Source organism: Leptosomus discolor, chromosome Z (assembly GCF_034619465.1).
Source record: "Leptosomus discolor isolate bLepDis1 chromosome Z, bLepDis1.hap2, whole genome shotgun sequence".
NCBI lineage: Eukaryota > Metazoa > Chordata > Aves > Leptosomiformes > Leptosomidae > Leptosomus > Leptosomus discolor.
The window spans coordinates 50,699,030-50,724,443 of NC_141419.1; the positions used below are offsets into that span (position 1 = coordinate 50,699,030).

The following is a 25,414-nucleotide window of genomic DNA, read 5'->3' on the forward strand; positions in this document are numbered from 1 at the left end:
CAGCATCACACGGTTTGCCTCTCTCTCACCTACTGTGCCTCTGTTGTGTGCTTCCCCTGCGTGTCACATGGTTTGACTCGCTCATGCTCCCCTCCCACCCTCACTCTCACACACTTTCCCCATCCACACCTCATGCACGTTCCCTCACACACATCCTCTGTATTGCTGTAATGCGGTTTGCCTCTGTCATGTGTTTTTCATCTCAGACATGCAGTTTGCTCTCTCTCACACACTTTGCTTCCCTTGCATGCTTTTTGTTTCCCTTGTGCTTTACTGTTTCCCTTTTTCTGTCATGTTGTCTCTTCCTCTCTTGTTAACCTCCTTTCACATGCTTTCCCACTTTTCTCACATTTTCCCTCTTTCTTTCATGCTCTTTCCCTCTCATGCTTTCAGTCTCTTGCTAATGCTTTCCCCCTGTGGATTTCTACCTCCCTGTCCTTGCTCTGTCCCTCTCCCTTGCTGTCCCACTCACTTTCTCTAGCTTTCCCTCTCTTGCTGTATGTTTCCCTCTCAGTCATATGCCCTTTCCCTCTGTCTTGGGTGCTCATGCCCTCTCTTGAATGTGCATTCCCTCTCTCCTGGATGCACTTTGCCCCCTGCTTTCCACATATCTCTTGTGTGCCTTCACTCCCTTGTGTATGTCTTCTTTCTCTTGCACATCCCCCCTCTCTGTGTCACTTCACTCTTCTGCAGTCCCCCTCTCTTGCATGCTTTCCTAGGCATACAATTTTAGTCTCTTGTGCTTGCACTTTCTCACTCCTGCTGCCAGTTTCCCATCTTACTTTCCTCCTCCTCTCTCATGCTGTCCCCTTCGATCTCTTAGAATCATAGAATCATTCATGTTGGAAAAGACCTTTGAGATCATAGATTCCAACCATCAACCCTACTCTACCAAGTACACCCCTAAACTGTATCTCCAAGCACCACATCTAAACAACCTTTAAACACATTAAGGGGTGGGCACTCAACCACCTCCCTGGGCAGCCTATTCCAATGCCTGACAACCCTTTCAGTAAAAAAATTTTTCCCAATGTCAAGCCTATATCTGCCCCTGCAGCTTGACTCCATTCCCTCTTGTTCTATCATTAATTACCCGTGAGAAGAGACCAACCTACCTCTGTACAATGTCCTCTCAGGTAGTTGTAGAGAGCAATAAGGTCTCCCCTCAGCCTAGTTTTCTTAAGACTAAGTATCCCCGGTTCCCTCAGCCGCTCTTCATGAGACTTATTCTCTGGGCCTTTCACCAGCTTCGTTGCCCTTCCCTGAACTCTTTCCAGCACCTCGATGTCTTTCTTGTATTGAGGTGCCCAAAACTGAACACAGTACTTGAGGTGTGGCCTCACCAATGCCTAGTACAGGGGGATGATCACCTCCCTACTCCTGCTGGCCACACTATTCCTGATATAAGCCAGGATGATCTTGCTTTCCCTTCCTCATGTTTTATCTTCCTGTTTTCCTGTTCCCCTCCCTCTTTCTCTTCACCCCTTACTCCCATTTTTCCTTGTCTCTACCTTGTTTCTCCTCCTTTCCCTCTTGCTTTCCCTCTTCTGTCCTTCTCCCTCGCTTTCCCATTCTCTATCACACGTTTTTTCTGTTGGTTTCCCTTTCTTACACACTTCACCCCTCAATCACATGCTTTTCCTTTCTCTACTGTCCCCTCTTCCTGTCTTCCTCACATACTCCACTTCTCGCTGTCACACATCTTGCCTCTCTTGTATATTTTCCCTGGCACTTCTTTTTCTTGCTTCTCTCCATCTTTCTGTTTTACCCCCCCAAGTTTCTGCTCTCTCCACTGTCTCAAGCCTTCCCACTGCGCCCCCCACCCCCCGCAAATGTCCTTGAATATGCTTCCCGTGTCTCTAATGAGCTTTCTCACTCTTCTCACTCCACCCCCTCGGTCCTTCCCCCTCTTTTTCTTCCAGCCTCTTGCTGAGCCTTCCACCCCTCTCTGCTTTCCAGCTGTCTTGCATGCTTTCCATTCTCTCATGCACTTTCCCTCACTCACATCTTTCTCATGCTTTTCCCTCTCATTCTCTCTTGCTTTCTTCTCTTTTGATTTCCTTCCGCTTCTTGCATGCTTTTCCATCTCTCACACCCTTTTCCTCTCTTGCTTGCCCTTTCCATTCTGCACTTGATTTCAAGTCTCTTGCTCACAATCCCTCTCTGCCGTGTTCCCTCTCTGCTGCTGTCCCTTCTCTCACATTCCCTCCCTCTTCCCCCACAGTGTTCTCTCCCGCAACAATTCCTCTCTTGCTGTTCTTCCCTCATATCTGCTTTCCCTCTGTGTGTCTCTCTCTTTCATTTTCTCTCTCTGACTTTCTGCCCCCTCTTCCCTGCCTCCCCCCACCACCCCATCTCCGTCTCCCTTGCTTTCACCTCTGCCTTCACTTCCCCCCCCTGTCTCGGGAGGTGCTTTCCCCCTGGAATGCATTTTCCCTGCTCTGTCAGATGCTTTCCTGATCTGTTTCGCATGCTTACCCCACTCTCTCTTTCCTCTTTTCCCATCTTCCTTGTGTTCTGTCTTCATGCTGTCTTGCTTTGCTGTCTTGCAGTTTTCTCCCCCTCTTGCATGTTTTTCCATTTCTCACTTGCTGTTCACCTCTTGCACATTCTTTGAGTCTCTTGCTTGTGCTTTCTCTGTGTCTCTTGCTCACTAGCACTCATCATCTCACTTGCTAGTCCGTGTCCCCCTTCCTCTCGGCATCCCTCTGTCTTTCAGTCCCCCATTTTATTTGTTGTGCTGCACCCCTCACTTTCCTTCTCAAGCACCCCCCCCCGTTTCCTCTCTCCCCAACACTCCCCCTCTCTTGCTTCCCCTCTGTCTCCCTTCCTACCTCCTTGCTTCCACCTCCTTTTTCTCCCTCAGACAGCCATTCTCTCTCTTTCTCACACTCTTTTACACTGTCACCCACAGGTTCTTGCTGTTGCCACCCCCCACCACCACCCCACCCCTCGTCTGTCTCTGTTGCGGTCCCTCCATCCCTCTCGCAGCCCCTCCACCCCTCACTCTTCTCTCTCACTGCCCCCTCCCCCGCACCCGTCTCTCCCCGTGTCTCTGGCTGTCCCTCCCCTCTTGCCCTGACTGCCCCCTGGCTCCCTCCATCAGTCACTTTCCGCTGCTGCTGTTCTGATCTTCCCTGTCTCCTTGTCTGCCCTGCTATCTACTGCCCCCACCTTGCTGTCCCCCATATCTCTCCCCCCATATCGCTGTGTCCCTCTGATTACTTGCTGTCCCCATCTACCTCTCTAGCTGTCCCTCTGTCTCTCTAGCTGTCCCTCTGTCTCTCTAGCTGTCCCTCTGTCTCATGGCCCCCATCTTTCTCACTGTTGGCCCCACATCCCTTTGTCTGTCTTTCTTCCTGCCCTTGCTGTTCCTTCCTCTCGTGTGCTGTCCTTTCTCCCTCTCTCTGTGTCCTTTCTGCTGTCCCTCTCAGTGTCGTCATGCCCCCCTGCCCCATCCCTCCCTACCCTTGCTGTCTATCCCCCTCACTCTTTCTCTCCCACTGTCCCTCCTGGTCTTTTCCCCCCACCCTGCTGTCCCTTCACTCTCTCCCCTTGCTGTACTTTCCTCTCTTTCCCTCTCACTGCACCTACTGCTCTTCCTCTGCCTCACTGTTCCTTTCGTTTCCCTGTCTTGCTCCCTGCCCCTCTCTCTGTCTCATTGTCCCTACATCTCTTATTTCTGTTACTGCTCCTACATTTCTTTCATGCTCACTATCCCTCCCTCTTTTTCATAATGTCCACATATTTACACTTTCCCTCTCTCGTTTGTCACTCTCCCTTTCTCTGTCTCTCTCATGTTCCCTCTTTTGCTTATTTTCCTTTCTTGGACACTTTGCCTTTCTCACAAGCACTCTCCCTGTCTTGTGTATACTTTGTGTCTCTGGCATGCTCATTGCCTCTACTGCATAGTCTTTACTTCTTTTGCATACTTTTTGCCTCCCTTGAATAAGCTTTCCCTCTCTGCCTTCCAAGGTTTTTGACTCCTATTCACCCTGCTACATCCTTTCTGTCTCAGTTTCTCCAACTCGTGCTTTCCTTCTTTTGCATGTGCTGTTATGTGCAACCTGGCATGCTTGAGGACTCTCACACACTCCCTCTCTCATGCTTTCCCTCTGTCACTTCTGCAACCTCTCTGTCACGTTTGCCTTGTCTTGTGTGCTTTCACCCTCATATGCTGTTCCTCTCATTTGTGCATCCTATCTCATGCGCTTTGACTTTCTTCTGCCTTCTTTCCAATGCTTTCTTTCTCTTGTCCTTTCCGTCTCCAAGGCTGTGCTTTCCTACTCCTGTATGTGTGCTTTCCTTCTCTTGCATGCATGCACTTTCTCTGACATGCATGTGCGTCTGCTCCTATGTGCACTTTACCTCTATTGCATGTGCTTTTCCTCTCACTCGTATGGTTTACTTCTCCCTCCATTCCTCACATAGGAATTCCCTCTGTCTTGTGCATGTGCTTTTTCCTCTGTGTATCTCACACATTCCCTCTCTCCCTCTTGTGCACTTTTTGTGTCTCCCCCCAACCTCGTGTACTCTTCCTTTTGCTCATGCTTGTGCTTTCCCTCTCTTGTTCTTAGTTCTCCTTTATGTCTCACACCCTTTCCCTCTTGGACACTTCCTTCTTTTCACTTTCTTGCATGCTTTCTTACGCTTTCCTCACATGGCTTCCCTTTCTAGCTTGCTTTCCTTGTCTTCTGCTTTTCTACATATGCTCTTCCCTACCTTTATTGAACCTTTTCCCTCTTATGTGCCCTTTTCCTCTCTGTTTTTCCTTTTCTTGTGGATTCTCTCTCACACATTTTGTTTCTCTTCTGTAATTCACTGCCTTTAATGCTTTCCCCCCAGCATATGTAGTTTCTGTTGAACAGTCTTCCAGTCTCTCTTGCTTGTACTTTTCATCTCTCATCCATGCTGACTTTTCCTCCCCCTTTCACTTGCTTTCACTTTCCCTCTTCTCCTCACTTGCTTATGCTTTCTGTCCGTCTCTCACACTTTTCTTCCCTCTCCTTTTCTTTCACTTCCCTTTTCATGCATGTTCTCAATTTCTATCATGCTTTCCTTCTCGTGCATGCCTTTACTTTGTTGCACATGCATTTCCTTTTTTCTGTTGTGGTTTTTCTTGCTCTTTCTTGTACCTTTTCTCTCTTGTGTGTGAATACATTTTCCCTCACACTCTATTGGTTTTCATCCTCTGAAGTTTTCCTTCCCTTGCATGCCTGCTTTCCTTTTCTCTCTGTGTTTGTGTTTTCCCTCTTTTGCATGTGCTTTCCCACTGTTGCACTCTTTGCCCCTCTCACTCCTTTGCGCTTTCCCTCTATTGGTTATGCTTTTCCTCTGTCTTTCTTGTTTGTACTTTCCCTCTCTTGGGCACACTTTCCCTCCCTCATGCAGCCCTTTTCCTCTCTCCCTCGTGTTGTCCTGCATGCTTTCCCTCTCACTTGTACACTTACCTGTTCTGGCACATTTCATGTGAGCAGTCCATCCGTAATGAACATCTCTTCTTTTTTCTATACATTCCCTCTCCATTATGTTTCCATTGCCTTTCCCCTCTCTGGCACCTTTCCCTTGTTCTTTCTGTTGCATCTTTCCCCTGTCTTGTGTATGCTCCCTCTCTTTCTCACTTTCACATATGTGCACTTCCCCCTCCTCGTTTGCTTTCCCTCTCTTTCTCTCATGCTTTTCATTTCTGTCATGCGCATTCTCTCAGTCACAGTTTCCTGCTCAATCATGCACATTCCCTCTCTCTCATATGCTCTTTCACTTTCTCATATGCGCATTCCCTTTTGTTTGCTCACTGCTTTCCTTGTCTGTAGTGTGAATGTTTCTCACTTTCATGCCTTCTTGGTCGAACTTGTCTTTCTCTCATCTTTCTCATGCTCTTTCACTCCCTCTTGCGTGCTTTCATATAAAGTTTCCTTCCCTCTCTTACATGCTTTACCTCTGTCCCATGCATCTGTTCCCCTCTCTTGGACACTCTTCATACTTTTCAGTTCTTTCTTGATTTCTCTTTCCTTCTCTCTCTTCTGCATTACTTCTGTGTCATGCGCTGTTCCTTTATTGTGTGTGCTTTCCCTTCCTTCCTGGTACACTTTCTCTCTTTCACCATCCCTGTCTCATGGTTGCACTCTTCCTGTCTTTCTCCCTTGGTTTCTTTCTCTTAAGCACATTTACCCTTTCTGTGTCACATGCTTGATCACATGTGCTTTCTCTCTGTCTCATCATGCTTTCTCTTTCTCAGTTACCTGTTTTCCTGCTCTGCTCTTTCCCCTGCTCTTCATATCTCTTACATGTGCATTTCTCTCATTTTCTTGTGTTTTGTCTGACTTGCACTTTCCTTTGCTAACACACTCACTTTTCCCTCCTATCTTACACACTTCCTCTCTCTCAGGCTTTCCCTGTATCACCGTCTCATTCCTCCTCTCTTGCTTTTTCCCCCGTCTTAATTTCTCAGACTTTTCTGCTTTCTCTTGCATGCTTTTCCGCTCTCATGCTTGCAACTTTCCCTCTCCCACACTTTTTGTCTCTCATGTTTTCCTAGTCTCATGTGCTCTTTTTCTTATGTCTGTCTTTCTTGCTTTCCTTCTCACACAAGCCTTGTCTCTGCACTTTTTGCTTTGTCCCTCTTTGCTTGTTTCTCTCTTGCTCTTCCATCTTTCTTGGAGTCTTGAGCTTTACCTCTCTTTTGTGTGCTTTGCCTCCCTTCCTACTCGTGATGTTCTTTCCTTTCTCACACTGTCCCTCTCTCGTGATTTCCCTCTCTGTATTGTATTGCTTCTTTATCTCAACTGTTCATGTCTTCTCTTGCTTCCTCTTTCTTGCTGTTTTGCATGGTCTCCCTTTTTTGGGGAGCAAAGTACCCCCCAGGCCCCCCCATCCATGACACTCCACAGTCTCGCTGGGCAGCCTGTGCCAGTGCTTGACTATAGTAAAAAAGTGTTTCCTGATGTTCAGAAGGAACCTCCTGTGTTTGTTTGTGCCCATTGCCTCTTGTCTTGTCACTGGGCACCACAAGCCTGGCCCCATTCTCTTTGCAGCCTCCCTTCAGGTATTTATATACTTGGATAAGATCCTCCCCCCATCTCTTCTCTAGGCTAAATAATTCCAGCTCTCTCAGCCTTTCCTCATAGGAGAGGTGTTCCAGTCCCTTCATCATCATAACGGCCCTTCACAGGACTCTCTCCAGTAGCTCTATATCTCTCTTGTAGTGGAGAACCCAGAACTGGACACAGTACTCCATGTGTGGCCTCACCAGTGCTGGATAGACGACAAGGATCCCCTCCCTCGGCCTGCTGGCAACTCTCCTCCTAATGAGGTCCAGGATACCATTGGCCTCTGCCACAAGGGCACATTTCTGGCTCATGACAACTTGGTGTCTACCAGGACTTCCAGGTCCTTTTCTGCAAAGCTGCTTTCCAGCTGGGTGGCCCACAGCATGCACTGGTGCATGAGATTGTGCCTCCTCAGGTGCAGGACTTTGTACTTCCCTTGGTTGAACTTCTTGAGGTTCCTGTTGGTCCATTTCTCCAGCCTGTTGAAGTCCCTCTGAATGGCAGCACATCCTTCTGGTCTATCAGCCTCTCCTACTGGTTTTGTATGATCAGCAAACTTGCTGAGGGCACACTCTACCCCATCATCCAGGTCATTAACAAAAATGCTGAACAGTATTGGTGGACCCTGTGTTGATCCCTACAGCACTAGTCACTGGCCTCCAACTAGACTTTATACCACTGTTCACCATCCTCTGGGCTTGACTGTTAAGGCAGTTTTCAGTCTACCTTACCGTCTGCTTTTCCAGCCCACACTTACTAGCTTCTCTATGAGGATCTTATGGGAGACAGCGTCAGAAGCCTTACTGAAGTCTAGGTAAGCTATACACACTGCTCTCCCTCATCTGCTAAGCCAGCCGTTTCATTATAGATGGTTATCAGGTTGGTCAAGCATGACTTCCCCTTGGTGAATCCATGCTAACTACTTCTGATCACCTTCTTGTCCTTCACAAGCCCAGAAATGGTTTCCAGGAATAGTTGTTCCATAACCTTCCCAGGGATCGAAGTGAGGCTGACTAGCCTGTTGTTCCCTGGGTCTTCCTTTTTCAAGACAGGAGTGACAGTTGCTTTGCTCTGGTCCTCAGGCATGTTTCTTAGTTCCCGTGATCATTCAGAGATTGAGTGTGCCCTTTCAATGACATCAGGCAGCTTCCTCAGTATTCATAGGTGCATCCCGTAAGGGCTAATGAACTTATGTATGTCCCGTTTGCTTACGTATTTCTATTTGATCCTCTTCCACCAGCAGTTAGTCTTCCCTGCTGTCTGCTTTCTTTGTGTCTGTGAATCCTTAGACTTCTGAATAATGGTCTTATTAGCAAAGACTGAGGTGAAGAAGATATTCAGCACCTCAGCATTTTCCATGCTTGTGTCACCAGGTCCTCTCCTGCCTTTAGCAGTGGGAACACATTTTCCCCAGTCATTTTTTTCCCATTCGTGTACTTCTATAGAAGCCCTTCTTGTTGCATTTGATGACCTCGCCACATTCAATTCCAGATGGGCTTTAGCTTTTCTAACTACATTTCTGTATGCTTGGACAGTGTCTCTGTATTCCTTCCAGGTTACCTTCTACCTTCTGTATGCTTCCTTTTCATGTTTGACTTCTGCCAGGAGCTCCTTTTCATCGATGCAGGCCTCATGGCGTTTGTACTTGAATTCCTGCTTACTTGGATAAACTGCTCTTGAGCTTGGAGGAGGTGATCCTCAAATATCAGCCAGTGAGCCTGTTCCATAGTTGAAAGCCTTCAGGTGGAGCAGGAGCCTTCCTCTTGGTGACAGAAGTCACCGTCTTCCAGCCTTGGCCTTCCACAGAGTTTTCAGTTACCGTTCTGCTAGGAACAGACTTTTCCAGAGTCTGCACTGCAGGCTATAGGGTCTCTGAGAAGTTCATGTCTCTCTCTCCTCCTCTCTGATGCTGCAAAGCCTGCTTACTTCCTCTCATAACTCCTCCACTTGGCAACATGGGTCTTCAACAACAGTGTATTTGCTGTGGGAAAGACCATCTCTGCAAGCCTTAAGGAGAGGCCCTGCACAATCCCTGCAGCTGGGGACTTGAAGGCCTGTGTGTGCTATCCAAACCTCAATCTGGGACACCTGCTTCAAGAGCTGCTAGAGGATGTACTCTGGTGCATCAATACCATGCATGAGAATGTTTAGGCTAGTCTGAATTGACATGAGAATCCACTCATTGCACCCTTCTGCACAAACTGCTGAGTCTCTTACTGTGCTTTAGGCCTATTAGCTATACAGGTGCTTGACCATTTCTTATCAGGCAGCAGCTGTTACAAAGGCTTCAGGCACCCTGGGTCAAGGGCAGCTGACTGAACACATTAAAAGTGGCTGGAGCTTCCTCAGGCCCATAGCCCTGCAAGCTAAGGAGCACGTACCCTCAAGTTTTTTGGAGGGTTCCCAGGAGGCTCCCAGTGTTCTGGACACTGGTCACCAGAAGCACCCAAAGGAGAAGCCAGAAACTGTTCTGCAAACTGCTTGCTCTCTTGCTCCTTCTCTCCTGCTAGTCACCTTTCCTTTCCCCTTTCTGTTGCTTGTTGTTCCTCTTGCTCTTCCCTTTCTTCACACTTATTCCCTCTGACAGTCTCTCCTGCTCACTTGTGCTCTTTCCCTCTTGATTTGCTTGTTCCCATCCACTGTCTTTTCATCTCTCTCTCTTTACCTGTTGCTATCTTTCCCTCTCCATTATTTTCTTTCCCTTTCTCTCCTAATTGGTCTTTCCAAGTTATGCTTTCCCTTTGCTTTCTCTCCTGTTTTTTCTCCCACTTACTCTTTTCCCCTCTCCCTTGCTGTCCTTACCTCTGCCTTTTGCCTCCTTGCTCGCTCTTTCCTCTTCACTTGCCAGCTCTGCTCTCTCATTCTCACTCTCTCTATCCCTGTTGCTGTCCCTCCCTTCCCTTGTCACTCGGAATCTGTTCCACTGCATCTCTTTCCCTTTTGATCTCTTTACCTGATGCTCACTGTTTTTCCTTCTGCCTCTTTGCTTCTGCATCCTTCTCTCTTGTTCACTCCATGTCAATCTCTCCCTGTGCTTCCCCTCTCCTTTTCTTCTTGCTTGCTGTCTTGCCGTTGCTTTTCTTTCCCTCTGCCTGACTCACTTTATTTCCCTCTTGTTCTTTTCTCTCTGCTCTTTATCTCTTTCTTTGCCCCTGCTTCTATTTCTCTTTGCTTCTTACTCACTCTGTCTATCCTGCATGTTCCTTTCCAAGTCTCTCTCCCTCTTACTTGCTCTCTTTGCCTATCTTTTTGTCTTGCTTGCTCTTCTTTCTGCCTTGCCTGTCTCACTCCACCTTTGTCTCTTCCTCTGTTATCCCCCTCTCTCTCAATCCTGTTTTCTCTCCCCCTTCCCACTCAGTCCCCTAATCTCTCTTGCTCCCGCTCTATTCATTCCTCATCTGTCCTGATGTCACTCGGCCCATTGTGCTTATATTTGTTATTTTCCCTTTCCTTCTCTGCCTTCCTATCTCTTTCTCTCTCTCCCCTTACTCTGCACTCCCTTCTTTCTCAGTCTCCACCTCACCTCCTCATGCTAACATGGGCTCTTCTGCTGTCTTTCCCTCTTTCTCTTCTCCAGCCTTCTTCCCCCCTCTTTCTCAGTTGCCCAGCTTCTCCCCTTTCCTTCTCTTTTATTTCCCTTGCACATGCAGTTTCCTTCATGTACATTCTCTTTCCACCTTTGTATTTTCCTCTTTCCCACTCTTTTTCCACTCAGTTTTTCTCTCTTTCCCTTGTCTCTTTTTCTTTCACAGTCTCCTTGGCTCTCACCCTGTCCCCGTTCTCCATCCTTCCATTTATCTTTTATTACTAGCCCTCTTTCTGTCTCCTTCCCTCTCTCATTCTCTTGTTTTCCCTCTCTCCCTCTCCCTCACTTCCCCCTCTCTTCAGCCTTTCTCTGTCGATTTTCTCTTCCCCATTCTCCCTGCTTCCCTCTTTCTCTGTCCTCTTTGTTTCTCTCTAATCCGCCCCTTCCTTGATCTCTTTCCCTTTATCATGCTCTCACTGCATACCATTGCCTTTGTCTTCCTTTTTTGTCTACCCTCTCTACCCCCTTTTCTCCTTTTCTCTCTTTCTCATCCTTCTTTCGCCTTTTCCCTTTTCCTTTCTCCTTTTCCCTTTTCTACTCACCTTTTTTGTCAATCTCTCTCTCAGTATCTTTGAGTTGTCTCCTCATTGCTCTCTCCACCCCCATCCCCTTCTGTTTTTTCCCTTCCCTGTCACTCTTTCCCCTTTTCTTTATTTTTCACTCCTCTTTTGTCTGCTTTGCTTTCACACTGTCTTTCTCCATAAAGCCCCACACCTTTTGTCTCTTTCCAATTCGCTTTCCTGCACCTCCTCTCTCATCTTTCCTTTGTGTGTGTCTCTCCGTCCATGGTTGTATCTCTCTTTAGGCTGCCTTTCTGTGTCCATGTCTCTCCCTTTTTTGCTCTTACTGCCCCCCCCCCCCCCCCCCCCCCTCTCGGTGGCTCCTTTTGTCTCTCCCTTTCTTGCTCTCCCTTTCTCTTTTCCTCTCCCCATGCGTTCTCCTCCCCTCCCCCTCGTTGTGTCTCCATCTGGCTCCATGTCTCCCTCTTTCTTCTGTGTTCCCTCTCTTCCTGTCTCTGCCCTTCTTTCTATCCCCCCCTTTCATTGTGCTTGTTCTCTGTATCTCACATGCTGTATCCTCACTCACACTCCTTTTCTCTTACTTTTGCTTATTTTCTCCTTCTCACTTCTCCTGCTTCCTCTGTCTCCTTTGCCCAACCCCTCCTGCACTCTCAGCTGTCTCTGCTTGCTCTCTCTCCCTTTTGCTCTCAATCTCTCCCTTTTCCTTGCTATCGCACTCTTTCTTTCTGTCTCCTTTTCTCCCTCTGCCTCTGTCTGTCCAGCAAGTGATGTCCACATTTTTCTCAGAGCTGTCTTTCTAGGTTCCTTGGTCACTGAACAAACTGCAAAGTAGCATCTGCAATCTTCTGAAAGTTGTGTCCTGTCTGTTTACATTTTCTGTGTCAGAACCAAGAGAGCATTACAGTGTCACCAAAGTTATGGCATGAAAAATCCTGTGCTGATTTTTCTGCCTTCTCCTGAGCTGGAGTCTGGTGAGGAAGAGGGTCTGCAGCTGGTGTACCAAGGTATCTTCCTCAAAAATCAGACTAGTCCTGCACTTAATTTCTTGCCAAGATGAAACCATTTTTGTTTGCTGTTCCTTTTGTGCTTCATGGTATTAGCATTGTCTCATCCTTTGCAGAGATCCTGGGGTATGGGCTTACAGATCCTGTTGTAATCTGTTTTTCTTGCAGGAGAAAGCATGTGGGGCTCTACAATCTTTATGCTAATGTTGGACATTATTATTATTAATTATTCAACTTCATGCAAATTATTTGTGAGTCCAACACTCCTATAAACTTGACAAAGTAAAAAGTATGTATGATACTTGGGCTCAGTAAGACTATCCGTGCATAATCCCAGAAGTCATCTCATTGCACTATAAGGAATATGAGTTTCTGAAAATGAATCCACTGCACATTGCACCAGAAAAAGCTGTGAAGAAAGAAGGGGCAGTATTCTGGTACACTGCACGAAGTACACACAGTGCAAGGAAGGAATTCTCTCCCCTTTTTCTTCAGTACTTTGGATAATCCTTCTTAATTCTGAAACAGAAATCTTCAGATTGAAGTATAGTGCCAACTTTATTTCTTCTCTATATTAGTAAGGGCTGCATGATGATGCTGGGTTGGTTCTCAGTGGTTTATATTACTACTTCAGCAGGAGCAGAGCCATTCAGAGGGGCACTTCTAGAAAGAGAAGCCTATATTTGTAGACTTCTGCTTACATACTTCTTTATTGTAGAAATGTTTCTAGATGTAACCTGTACCTTTTGCTGTTAATGGCCTTGTCTCTTACTTGCAAGTTTTTTTCTTTTTCACCGTTAATTTTCTGTCCTTCTCTGTTCTGTGGCCAACATAACTGACTGCTTGGTTCGTAGCTGTGGATAGGACTGTCCATGGGATACTGTCCTTCTGCATTTAGCCAGGATTTTTCTATTTTCTTTTCCCACGCTTTTTCTTGAAGTGCACAAGATCTTCTCAAATGTGTATGTTATTGGGGTGGCAGGAGTTATTTGAGGAGAGATCTGTTGTTTTAGTTAGGTCACAAGTTTAAAAATAATTACTGAAATGGAAAAATACAAGAAAGAACTGTCTCTGCTCTCAGTGCAGAAGAGTCAGCATTGCTTCATGGAACCATAGAAAAGCCCAGGTTGGAAGGGACCTCAGAAGATCACCTGTTCCAACCTTTCATGGGAAAGGGAGCTTCAATGAGATCATCTAGCATCCTGTCCAGTTACATCTTGAAAACCTCCAGTGATGGAGACTACTATATACTTGGGGAGATCATTTCAGTGATTGACCATTCTCACTGTAAAAAATGTCTTTCTTGTACTGGGATAAAACCTCTTCCTGTGCAACTTATACCCCTTGCCTCTTGTCTTCTCCATGTGGTATCTGGTGAAGAGAGTACCTCCATCCTCTTTGTGGCCACCCTTTAAATACTAGAATACTGTGATGACATCTCCCTGAGTCTTCTTTTCTCCAGGGAGGTAAGACCTAACTCCTACAGTCTCACCTTGTAGAGCAGGCTCTCCAGCCCTTGGATCATCTCCCGCCCTCCTTTGGATGCTCTCCTTTCTGTCTGCATCTTTTTTGAACTGTAGGGACCAGAACTGAACACAGTACTCCACGTATGGCCTGACAAGCACTGAGTGGAATGGGATGATCACAACTTTATTTCTGCTAGTAATGCCCCTGTGGATGCAGCCCAGGACCTGATTTACCTTTGTCGCTGCAGCAGTGCTGTGCTGACTCATGTTCAGCCTGTGGTCCACCAGCACCCACAGGTCCCTTTCAGCAAGGCTGTTCCCCAGCCACACAAATCATTGCCTGTACAGGGCCCTTTGGTTATTCTGTTCCAGGTGCAGGACTTTGTTAAACTTCATATAGTTCTTGCTAGCACACTCTTCTAGGCTGTCCAGGTCTGTCTGTAAGATGGCTTTGCCTTCTGATGTGTCCACCTCACCAAGCAGTTTAGTGTCATCAGCAAACTTGGTGAGGGTGCTTTCAATCTTGTCATCCAGATCACTTATGAGGATGTTGAACAGTGTGGGGCCCAATGTCAATCCCTAGGGGACCCTACTTGTGACAGGCTGCCAGCCTGAGTAAAAACCATTGCTCAGCACCCCCTTGAGTGTGGCCTTGTTGGCCAGTTTTCTACCCATGTTTAAATAATTACCTACCCATTACTTAAATAATTTGTGCCTCACCTCCCTAGAAATGCCTTCTGACACTGTTAACGTGTCCTGTTAGGCTGGTATATTCTAAACTAGTAAGTTTGAATTTAATTAAATAACATGGTAACAGGCCATTTTAAGTCTTTTCAGAGCCTACCTGTCCAGAACAATTGTCAGATGCAATTTTTCTTTACACATGTAGCTAGATGATGAACAACAGCTCTTTGTTTACTAAGGTGGGCAGGAAAGCCTGTAGATGCACCTTAACAGAAAATAAGTTTCCTTCTTATTGCATGCATCTATAATGCTGATGTAAAATGCTTTGGGCTTTTTTCTACCGGAAGTCTTCAGAAGTGCTAAGTGGATTTTGGAAGAATACTTGCAGAAAATTGACTGATGCTGGGCTTTGAAATAATTATGATTTGTGTTTTGCTTGTTATGAATTTTAATGATTTGGTTATATCTTGTTGCTTTGAAGTCTGGACCAGTGTCAACAGGAATAGCCTAATTTGACTTTTTTAGTTTTCTTGGAGCTGAACAGAGTAACATGTGCTAAGGATTAACTTGAACAGAGCCTTATGGGAAAGCTTGAGGCAGTGATAACAGGAACAGTCATTGCACATATACCAGTATGGTCCATCACAGAAGTAGTGAGGAAAAACATATCAAGCAGAGTACATGGGATTTCATGCAAATCCTGTCTTTGAAGAATGGCTGGAACTCATCAATAGCCAGCGTAGCTTACATGAACAAAGCAGGTTTCCTGAGTCAAAGGTGCGTACTGAAAAGGAGTAGCTTTTTTGTGGTGAGGAACTCTAGAGATTACATGACAGTTAGCTATCTCTTTGCCTGCAATAGTCATGGGTGTTTGAGGTTGTGAAGTGTTTTTTTTCTTTTCTGTAGGGGAAGGTGAGGACTGATCAAGTGAAGCTGAAAAGCGGAGAGTTTGCAGCCCTTTGTAGGTTGATTGCCACAGGATCAGTATCTAGGGAAATGAGCACATGCAGGGGTAGGTTGCCAAGGTCTTTAGAAGCCTTTACTAAATGTACAGTTGATTTCTTGCCTTAGCAGTTAAATGATGATAGTAGCCATTCAGAGTGGCTGTTCAGACCTCTGGCCCAATGCCAGCATAAATGGATTCCTACTTTCAATCTAATATAAATCTTTGTTTTATGTTGTATACATATATAAATCAATTTAGGGAGTTCCTCTGGAACTATTTTCGGGGCCAAGCCTGACTGAAGAAGGGAAAAAGGAATCTGAAACCCGGTATGTGCCCTGTATTTTAGATAGAGCACTGTTCTAAGCAGGTTAACTAGTAGTGGATGCCAATGAGAAGAGTTACCTGGGCTGGGTGACAGACTACTTCTCTTTCTGACAGGACGCTCCCAGCACAATTGGTTATGCCAGTAGTGAAAACAGACAAAATCACTGAGACGTCCTATTTTTCCTGCTTTTGATGCTGAAATGAAGAGAATTGAAGTTTCAAGGTCTTAATAGCCTTTTACAGCTGTCTTTATGAGAACTTGCTGAACCCAGTACTACGGTCCTTGCTGAACACATACTACAGTCCACTGTAATGTACTGCCACGGACCTTGCTTGGGCAGTTGTAGCTTCTCCGACTTTCTTACTGGGAAACAGGGTGCACAGGAAAATCGATGGTCATCCCCAAGTTCCTTCATTTCCATGGTTGTAGAATATAATTGACAATCCTTTTGGCTTGCTGGCAGCCGTCCTTTTTGACATCTGCCATTGATAGGGTTTGGTGTCAAAAATTGTGACTTTATAGAATTAATATTGTTCTAATTGATAGTCTATACCAGAATTGACCATGTAAATTTCCAAAGGACTCTTGGTTCGCTTGGATCTGCTAAAAATATAAAATGTTTTTCCATGACAATGCAGGATTACGTGCTATAATCTAAAATAACACTTTAAGAATTATACTAGGTGAGAGTAGGGCATATGGGAGAGATGTAGAAAATTTGGTTTTGCTGCTAAACTAATTGATATTTTCTTAGATCAGAGGAATTTGTTATAGATTGCAGATACTCTTTAAGATGTGGCAGACAGACACTTGGAGTGCTACAGTGTTTGTTTCTGACTGCAGCCCTTTATTTATGTATACTGGACAGATTAACAAAGCGCCAACTGTTTTTCAGAGAGCACTAAACAGGGAGATCTTGCAAACTGAAACTGCAGAAAGCCTAGAAAGAAAAATGCCGCTAAGAGATTAAAAAATGTTAATGCAGTAAAAATTGCCTTTAAATATGCAATTTCAGTATCTCCGATAAGAGGTAAACTAGGCAGTGATACTCAGCAAGAAAAGAGGAGCTGGAAGGGCAGAAATGCTGAAGGATGATTTTCATTGAAAGGATTCAGCATGTTTCATACTGAAACCCTCCAGACATGACTCCCCTTCTCCAATCCCAGAAAAATTACAGTTTTGGGGTATTCCTCACTCATAAGCTTTCCTGTTTCTGAAATTATGTAGTGTGGTGGGTTAGAAGAAGGGTTGGAACCATGTAAAGTGTATTTTAAAATTTCTTGTGGGAGCGTTTGTAAGGCTGTCTGGAGGTTTTTTGCTTGATTTTAAACTCCAAAACTTGTGCCACCATCTGCCAAGTATTCTATATAACTGGAAGACATGCTTTCAGAAGAAAATAGTTGATTTTCTTTCATGTTCTTGGCATCAAATTTTTTTCACTTGTATTTCACTTGTATTACCGATTTTAATAGCACCTTAGAGACAGATTGAGAGGTGAAAGATATGTTGACAAAACATTGGCAATTAGGATTTAGGAGATCCAAAGAAACAGAAAACCTACTAATAGCACAATTTCTTGGCTATATTTTTCTACATATTAAATACTCAATTAAAAGTGAGGATTTTTGTTGAAAACCGGTATGTTCTTTAGACTGTATTTAATGTTTGCAGTCTAAATGTGGCACGTTCAGTGATGTGGATCTGTAGTGTTCTTTGCCTCAGAAGTCTCCCAAGACTTTATTTTTTCTGGATCTAGCAATCTTCAGCATCAGTCTCGCATGAAGTTTGGATATGCTTTTGACGTCTTTAAAGCATTTGGATTTCTCATTCAAGTCCCCAGAAGCTAACTTGCTAAATGAGCTCAATATTAGAGGCTGGGTACTCATTTTTTTTACTCCTTCATTATGCAGAGTTCTTAATACTGGGCTGGTTCTGTCAGAATGTGGAGGTGGTGTGTACAGTTTACATCTCTCTGTGCTCTTCTCCTTTAAATAAGAAAAAGCATTAACTGCTGCAGAGGCGGTTCAGTACGGAGTATTACAGCTTGATGCTTTACATATATCCTGTAACCTTCTGTTGTTTTCACTGAAACAGCACTGAGAGGTTGCAAGGTTATTCATTACTGACTGATCCAGCTTGTAAATGGCAGGATACATGAGTGGCATGCCACAGCCAACTTTCTGTGCTCTGCTGGTGACTTCTTTTGGAATAACTTGGGAACCAGCTGAACTACCTGGATTGTCTTGGTCATGTTATCAGCAACAGCCTAATCCCTGGCCACTTCATTCCTTGTGGCCTGGCGAAGCCCTGTACCTTGTGATCCTCTATGTGTGTGGAATGAGCAGAAGCACACAAAGTAATGATTCTTAGCTATTCAGCAAATTCGGTGCTCAGCAGAAGCAAGAAGAAAGAATGGTGCTTGAAGAACTTAGTTGTTGCCTTATCATCAGAATAGCCAAGTAGGTCTAACTGCCTGTGCTCAGTCATTCCAGTGCTGCTTCCACAACAACACACATGTGAACTCTTGGACCAGCTCCAAAGTAAACCGAATTATCCTGCTATTGAACGCCACTAACAGTTTGACTTTGTGATACAATGTGCTTCTCTTGCCTTCTCTAAATTGCACCACTGCATTATACTGTGAAACTGTCCAAGATTTCCCTCTGCTGGTAGGTGTCTATGTTTTGTTGAGAGATGAAGCAAGTGCTGAGATCTTTTTGGAAGTAAAAGTATTATATAAGCAGAAAACAGTTCATTATTCTTACCTTTATCAGAGCACAGAAAGAATTGTACTTTCTACTTACTGACTTGGGGATTCTTTGCTAATAATCATAATGTGAAAATACAGAATTTAAATGTTACTAGTAAAGATTAGTGTGTGTTCTCATTCCGTATAAAATGTATCTAAAATATTATGTCAACCTAATTTTTGAGCCAAAGACGTGAACACAGAGATTCAACTCAAAATAATCTTCCAGCCAGTTTCTTCATAACTAAAAAAATAGCCATTTTTTAGATTTTTAACATCACTGATTTACAACGAGGAGCTTTCTCACAATATGGTACTAAATGAGTTGTTAGGTGAGGACAAACTAGGGAAAAAGATATGAACGCAAATTTAAATTTAAAATGCAGGGCTGTTGAAAGACCTGGATGTATAAGTATGTGGACACTCTCGCTTCTTTCTGTTAGGATTTCCTTGAAAATCCCATCATTGAACTTAATAAATGTGATAGCCACAACTACTGATAACCTTCATCTAGCTGGTCTATATCAAGTGCATTTTTTTTACTCTATAAAATTATTTTAAAATTGCCTGTTTGCCTATCTGACTCAAAAAACATTTCCTCTGTTTATTCAGTTGTATCATCTAACTACTACAAATACTGTTTTTACTCATATCAGCATGAAAACAGCTAAGACTGAGTGAACTGTAGTTTGTTTAATCCTTGTCAACAAAATCACTTATTAAACATAAAGTTATTTACTCAAGCTCTCCGAAGGCTGAGATAGTTATGCAGAAGCAGGGAGCAGCCTAGTTCTCTCCCAAGTCACAGTTCCTTAGCTAAGCAGCGAGGAAAATAGTTTTCTATGAACTGAATGTATGTTTTGCAGCCATTCACACCTGCTGTTCTTAGCTGATTTTTCAGCTCTGCTTTCATGACGTATTCTTCATTCCACTGGAAGCCTTGGGAATTTTGCTCTTGACTTCACTGGAAAACAGGACTGTATCCTAATTATTTTGATTTAAAGAATAATAAGTTTAATGGTTTATGTAAAATACTGCATTCTGTAGCTTAGTTAGTCATAAGTGACTAATTTACATCTTACAGAAGCATTAGTCGTCTTAAATTTTTGTTACTTGGAACAAGATCAGAATTAAAAACCAGGAGAAGCAGAACGGATTCTCAGATCAGTTTTTCAGTGTAAATAATTTCTGCTTTTTGCTGATGTGTTCTTTTGGGAATGGATGATGTAAAATATTTTTGATGGGGAGAAGGAAATGTTCTGCTTATTATTCCAGGGCAATAGCTTTATTCCTTCATTTTGTCTGAACAGGTAAGCATCTGAATTTGGTGTGAATTAGTCTCTGCAGATGTGGCCTGGGGAAAGGGGACATGTGCCAACCCAGCATCATTACTGCGAGTTGGCACCTCAGGGGAGGAAGAACAATTGAAATGCAGAAAACCCTTTCACTTCCGTTTTCCTCTGACTCTTGTCACCCACCAGAATACCTCAATGTGGCAGATTTGGACCACTTAGGTTACATATGGGGCAGACATTTCTTGCAATACAGTGTGCCCAACTGAGCTAAGCTGCTGTGACAGGAATGCAATGTATTGCTCATGTAAGCCTAGTAATACCATGTTCTCTGGAGAACTTTGTTAGCTAGCTTTGCAAAGTTTTCTAATAGTACAATTTTTATGTTGCTTTGTATGTTACTGCATACGGACAGAAGTGTACTCTGGCAAGTTTTATGCCCTTTACCAGGGGAGCAGACTCCATCTGATTATCCATTATACAGGTTAGGCAGCTTTGTGAAGAGTACTGAAGTCTTTCCTCTCTGCCTCTTACCATCCAGATTCTGTGGAAAGGCACTGGAAGTCCAACAAGAGATGAAGCAATCTTGAAACTGCTTATATTAAAGCACAGAACCTTCTAAGTGTGAGGTGAACTACTGGCTGCCTTTACTGCAGTGACAGTTGCTATGTTTACGCTTAACATACCTGCACATTATAGGATATATTGAGGTGATAAGAACAAGCTTTATTAGTTACATCATTGCATCAATAATCAGTTTTCTAACACAAACTGGAGATCTGTGAGTATTTGTGTTGTGAAATAATGCTAAAGAGTGGAGAAACTTTGATGTCTTTACTAAGTTTGCCTGAGAATGAACTCCTCTGTTTTTGTTACCAGGAATTCAGCAGCAGTGGGTCACGGCTGTTTCTGCTACGCTCTAATGCGTTCAATTCCAGTTGCCATCTACATTGTTTTCGTAACAGGTCTTCGTTACCACCTGTTCATATGGAGTGTCTTCTCACCAAAACTACTTTATGAGGGAGTGCATGTGTTCATCACAGCCGCTATCTGCCTGTTCTTCACATCCATGGATCAGAACCACTCTCAGAAACTGCAAGATTGAAAATGAGTGTGCAGTATGCAGTTCTGCATTGCAAGGTCCAGTGTGTCATGGGAATGGAAGAAGGAAAATAATGGCTTTAAATTGTTGCGCAGAAAAACCTTGTTTATTTTAGTCAAGATCAGGATTTGAAGGGCCTGTCCTGTTTTAAATCTCAGTTTGCTTTAAAAATGTTGAATTGAAATAAGTAGTTTTTCACGGATAACTTTTGTTCTATAGCTGTCATTAGAGCACTCTCCAAATAACAGGATGGCAATATTACATTATTTGAATTTTAAAATGTACATCTTAATACAGATACAGACCAGTGCCTCGTGGGCACTTAAAAAATCTTTTACACATACAATTATTTTACATTCTTAGACTAAAGAATTCTAAAAATACACAGGATTTCTTGGTGCTGTTCGCAAGATCCTATATTCATTAGCCTTGGGGTTTTTTGTTTGTTTGTTTTGTTTCTAGCATATGCATTTAAATTATTATTAAATTATTGAATTATTGTACAAATATCCCAGGTAGGAGATTTTTTTTTGTTTTGAATAGGCAGCATTTCTATTTAAAGGCAGTATTTTCTTTGTAAGATGAGTGCCATCATATGTAATGGTTTTTGATCTGCACTTCAGGAACTGGATAAGAAACGCTAACAGGCTAACAAAGTAATGAATCTTCCATGGAGTCCATTCACTACTGAAATGTTGTATTTCTTTTTATTAATGTATAAATGTTAAATCAGGTTTCTGGCAGCTGTGCTCAACTTTTGATCATGTTTTCCACAGTGGGATAGAGAGTTGTGAGCTATGAACAGGGAATTAGTGTAATGGGCTATAAGTTACCAGCAGAATAAAAGTCGTGTTTGCATCACCTTCCCCCTAGTGACCTGTCTAGCCACCTCACTTGAATGTGTTATAATTAATTCCTAACAATGTTGTTTTCCTTGCTTCAGTCAAGAAGATAAACGTTGATGACTATCATGAGTATCAGTATTCTTTATGGGGGGTTTTTTTGCCTCATATTTTTGTCCATGTTAGCAACCAATAGGATTTAATTGAACTTTTATTAGAGTGTAGCAGAAAGAGAAGCATACAGGGAACTTTAACTGTTGTTATAAATCTGAAAATAAAAAGCTTTTAAGCCGTATGTAGCTGACAGGACATTTGTTAGTGTCACTGATACACTTTTCATCTCATTTTTCAGATATAGCAAATCTCAGAAAGTAGGCCTTTAGTTTTTATACACTAATAATAGGCCATCTTGATCACTAATAATGAAAATTTTTTCAACTGTAAAGCAATAAAATTTTCAGTACCGTGGCCATGTATTGCTGTTCACCTGGAGAAGAGACTACTGGACCTTAATGTCATTCACCGTGACCTGTTGGAAGTTTGAAAATTAAATACTTTCAATAAATTGTTTTTCACTGCAAATTATGGAATTTTTAAAACTAACTGTATTTGTGAATGTTGTACACATTTACCATTTTAATCATTCTTCGTGTTTTTCTGGTTACATGTTGCCTAGCAACCATATGGGGGTTATCGACATCTTCTCTCTTTGCTTACTTGGTTAAGTCCTAAGCAATCCTCCCTAATGTTAATACAGAATGTGTTTATAAGAGACTTGACTCAGAGAGAAAGGGTGCTAATGAAGAGATGGAAGGGGTGGAGGGGAAGTTGCTTCTGGGGTACAGAATCCTAAAACAATGTGGGGTGACATTCACAAGATCTTCTGTTCCTTCATTCTGATATTTTTTGCTTCTAGTATATCTCTTGGACATTTTATCAAATAGTGGCATCTAAACTATTGTGTGTGTATTAAGGTTGTATTTCTTCAGATTACTTAGTTAAATACTCATATTGTCCCTTTCTTCTCTGGAGTTGAAAGATGTCTAGATTAAATCCAGGAGAAAATAAATGGCTTGGAAAAACTGTTATTTATTTAGGTCTTCAAGACCAGGAAAGAAGGGAAGAAGGAGGAACTTAGACTGCATCTTTGTCTTGAGTTAACACGAGTTTGCACGATACCTCAAGAAAACATGATGCTTTCAACTTCAGAATTGACATTTTTATTCTTTTTCACTCTTTCTCTTTGGGCATAGGCAAATGAAATGCTGTTTTAACTCCATCAGCTTTTGGGCTGTGGCAATGCAAAACTGAGGCAGTGAAGAAATGAGTTGATTCTTGCCACAGGCAAACAGACTTGAACTGGGGAATTACGTAAAAATCATTTCATTTTAAATCAACACAAAGTTTTGGCAATTGCTCTGAATGTACAGAGGAAGCAAATGCCTGAACACAAATTCTCACCTCACTGGTTAGCTGTGCCCCTTCCTTCCTCATCCCAACTCCCCTTGTCACGTTCAGCATATCCCAAACCCTCAGACAAGGAGACAAGTGACGTGGGAAGCAGGAGTGGTACATGGGATGGTTTCTGCCATTCTGAGCATACTGGTTTCTTCTGTCCAAGTCCTCTGTGGTCCCTGCTCCAGCATGGTATCAGCCCAGGCTGCAGCTTCCTCAAGAATACCCTGTGCACGGGCACAGACTCCTCCTTAAATATGTTCTGAGCAAGGATGTTGTGTACTTCTCTTGTTGGATAACATTTTGACACAAGGCATATTTTTCCAGTCAGCATCTTCGCTGCTGGTTGGAGCCAGGTTCAGGCAGTTACAATGGTCTATAGCTTCCTCTACCAGATTTCACTGGATTACCATCAGTCAGTGTGGCTCACTGCCATTCAAAGCTTGTAACGTATGTCCAGTATGGTCCTAAAGGTCCAGAAGGTGATGAAGCTTGAGCTAAGAGGAGACTCTTGTAAATGATTTCAGGTTTAAGAACAACAACAAAAAAATCTGTTCATATTTCAGATAGTATATATCTGTATTTCTGCTCTGTAGAAACCCCCCCCAAGTTTTACTTGGCTTTACATAAGCCAGCAGAACATCCACACTGTGTGCCACAGCCTTTGCAGCAGGCAATGAATGCTTGCTAAGCCACTGCTCCTGTGTCGTGCTGCTGTAAAGGCCAGGGCAATTTTTGAAATTTCTCACATAAAGCATTTGCAAATTAAGCAAGATTTATCTCCACAACTGCACAGTCACAGGAGGAGGGGCCACAGAGACAAGTTGCCATGCAGGGCTTCCTCTGAAAAAGCAAGTCTTCCCTAAGGGCTTCAACAGCACAGGGAGAGGAAGGAAACTGTGGTCCCACTGATCATTGGAGTAGGAGAGGAAGCTGGCTGGTCTCGTTGTAGGCTGCTCACTCAACTCTGAAAGGCTGTGATCAGGGGATGTTCATGAGGCTAGCATTGCACTGCCTTCCAGATGTGTAAGGAGTGTGTGGGAAATAACTGGCCATCAGCCTCTTCTCAGTCCCCAGGCAGATGACTGAGGGGGAGACTATTTTGTGAGAACTGGATGAAGGGGAAATGACCAAGAGGGATTTACCAGGACAGCTTGTGCCTGGCATATTGATGCCTGATTGCCTTTTCTGAAGAGATGACAGACTCTGTGGAGAAGGGAAGAGCACTGTATGTTGGACAACTTGACTTTAGCAAGGCCTTCAGCATGGTGTACTTGGTGCCTGAGTGATGGATCAGTGGGCTTTGAGGGTTGACTTAAGTGGTCTGAGGTCCGACAGTTGGCTGGTGAGCAGTGGTGTCCTTGGAGAGCAATGCTAGGCAAAGGCAGTTTAAGATCCTTCTTAAGCTGAATGAGGGGATGGCAAGACCAAGGTAAGTATGGAGATGGTACCAAATTCAGGGAGCTGTGTGTATGCTGGAAAGGAGAGGCCACCCTTTGGAGGAATCGGCAAGCTGAAGAAATGGGCTGTTGGGAACCTGGAGCACAGCCTGGGCAAACACTGAGTCCTGCCCCTGGCTGGGAGGAGCCTGGTAGTGGTGCAGAGGGGACCCATGGGCTGGGGAACAGCTCGAGCCCCAGCGAGCAGGAAAGGGAACTGTGAGCAGCACTGGCAGCCTGATCCTGTTCCTCAGCTGATCAGTGTTCAAGGAACACACACACACATACATACATACGTGTATTTGCATAGTTTATCCAGCACCTCACCCAAGTCCCAGTGGCCTCACCTGCTGCTGGCATCCAGACAGGGGAACCCCAGAGGTTTGCAGCCATACTCCAGTTGTTGGTATCCAGACCTCTTATCTGACTGGTGAGCCCAGCTTGAAGTTCACTGGCACACATACCTACTAAGAGGAGAGGCTGCAATCTCAGAGAAGAAGTAGGATTTAACGGGAGGATGGGGCACACAGCAGTGATGAAGTGAAGGGCTCCATCAAAGAAATACACTGACTAGCAGACTGTTTATGCTCAACCAGCCCTTTTTATCTGCTTTTTCCTCTGCTTTCCCATGTTTTTTTCCTCCCCAAGCCATCTTGATCCTTTTTTTAACTTTACTTTGGACCTTTCCCTAAGCATTACATAATGTCTCATATGTTCCATCAATCCCCTTAAAAACATCTTGTAAGTTTTACAGAATCCCAAAGTGCTCTTCCCTGTCCATCCCATAATGAGTACTGTGCTCCTTCAGGCAGTAAGCTCCTTCAGTTTGCAAAGTCTTCCAGGAGAGGAGTTTCTTTGATTGACTAGTCCTGGTGGCCTTCACACCAGGGAGAACTGGCTAATTGCTTAGTGAGTGATTAGATTATAACCTAATAAATTACTATAAATTACTGA

The 25,414-nt window shown here is 43.9% G+C and overlaps 1 protein-coding gene across 1 annotated transcript in view; it reads left to right on the forward strand.

Moving 5' to 3' along the window:
• The window catches only part of PIGG (phosphatidylinositol glycan anchor biosynthesis class G (EMM blood group)), a 108,417-nt gene extending 87,690 nt beyond the window's left edge, over positions 1-20,727 (forward strand). The window contains exon 13 of the mRNA XM_086479423.1: positions 20,502-20,727. Within this exon, the coding sequence (XP_086335549.1) occupies positions 20,502-20,727 (226 nt within the window). The remainder of the gene's footprint in view (positions 1-20,501) is intronic.
• Positions 20,728-25,414: the final 4,687 nt, after the last annotated feature.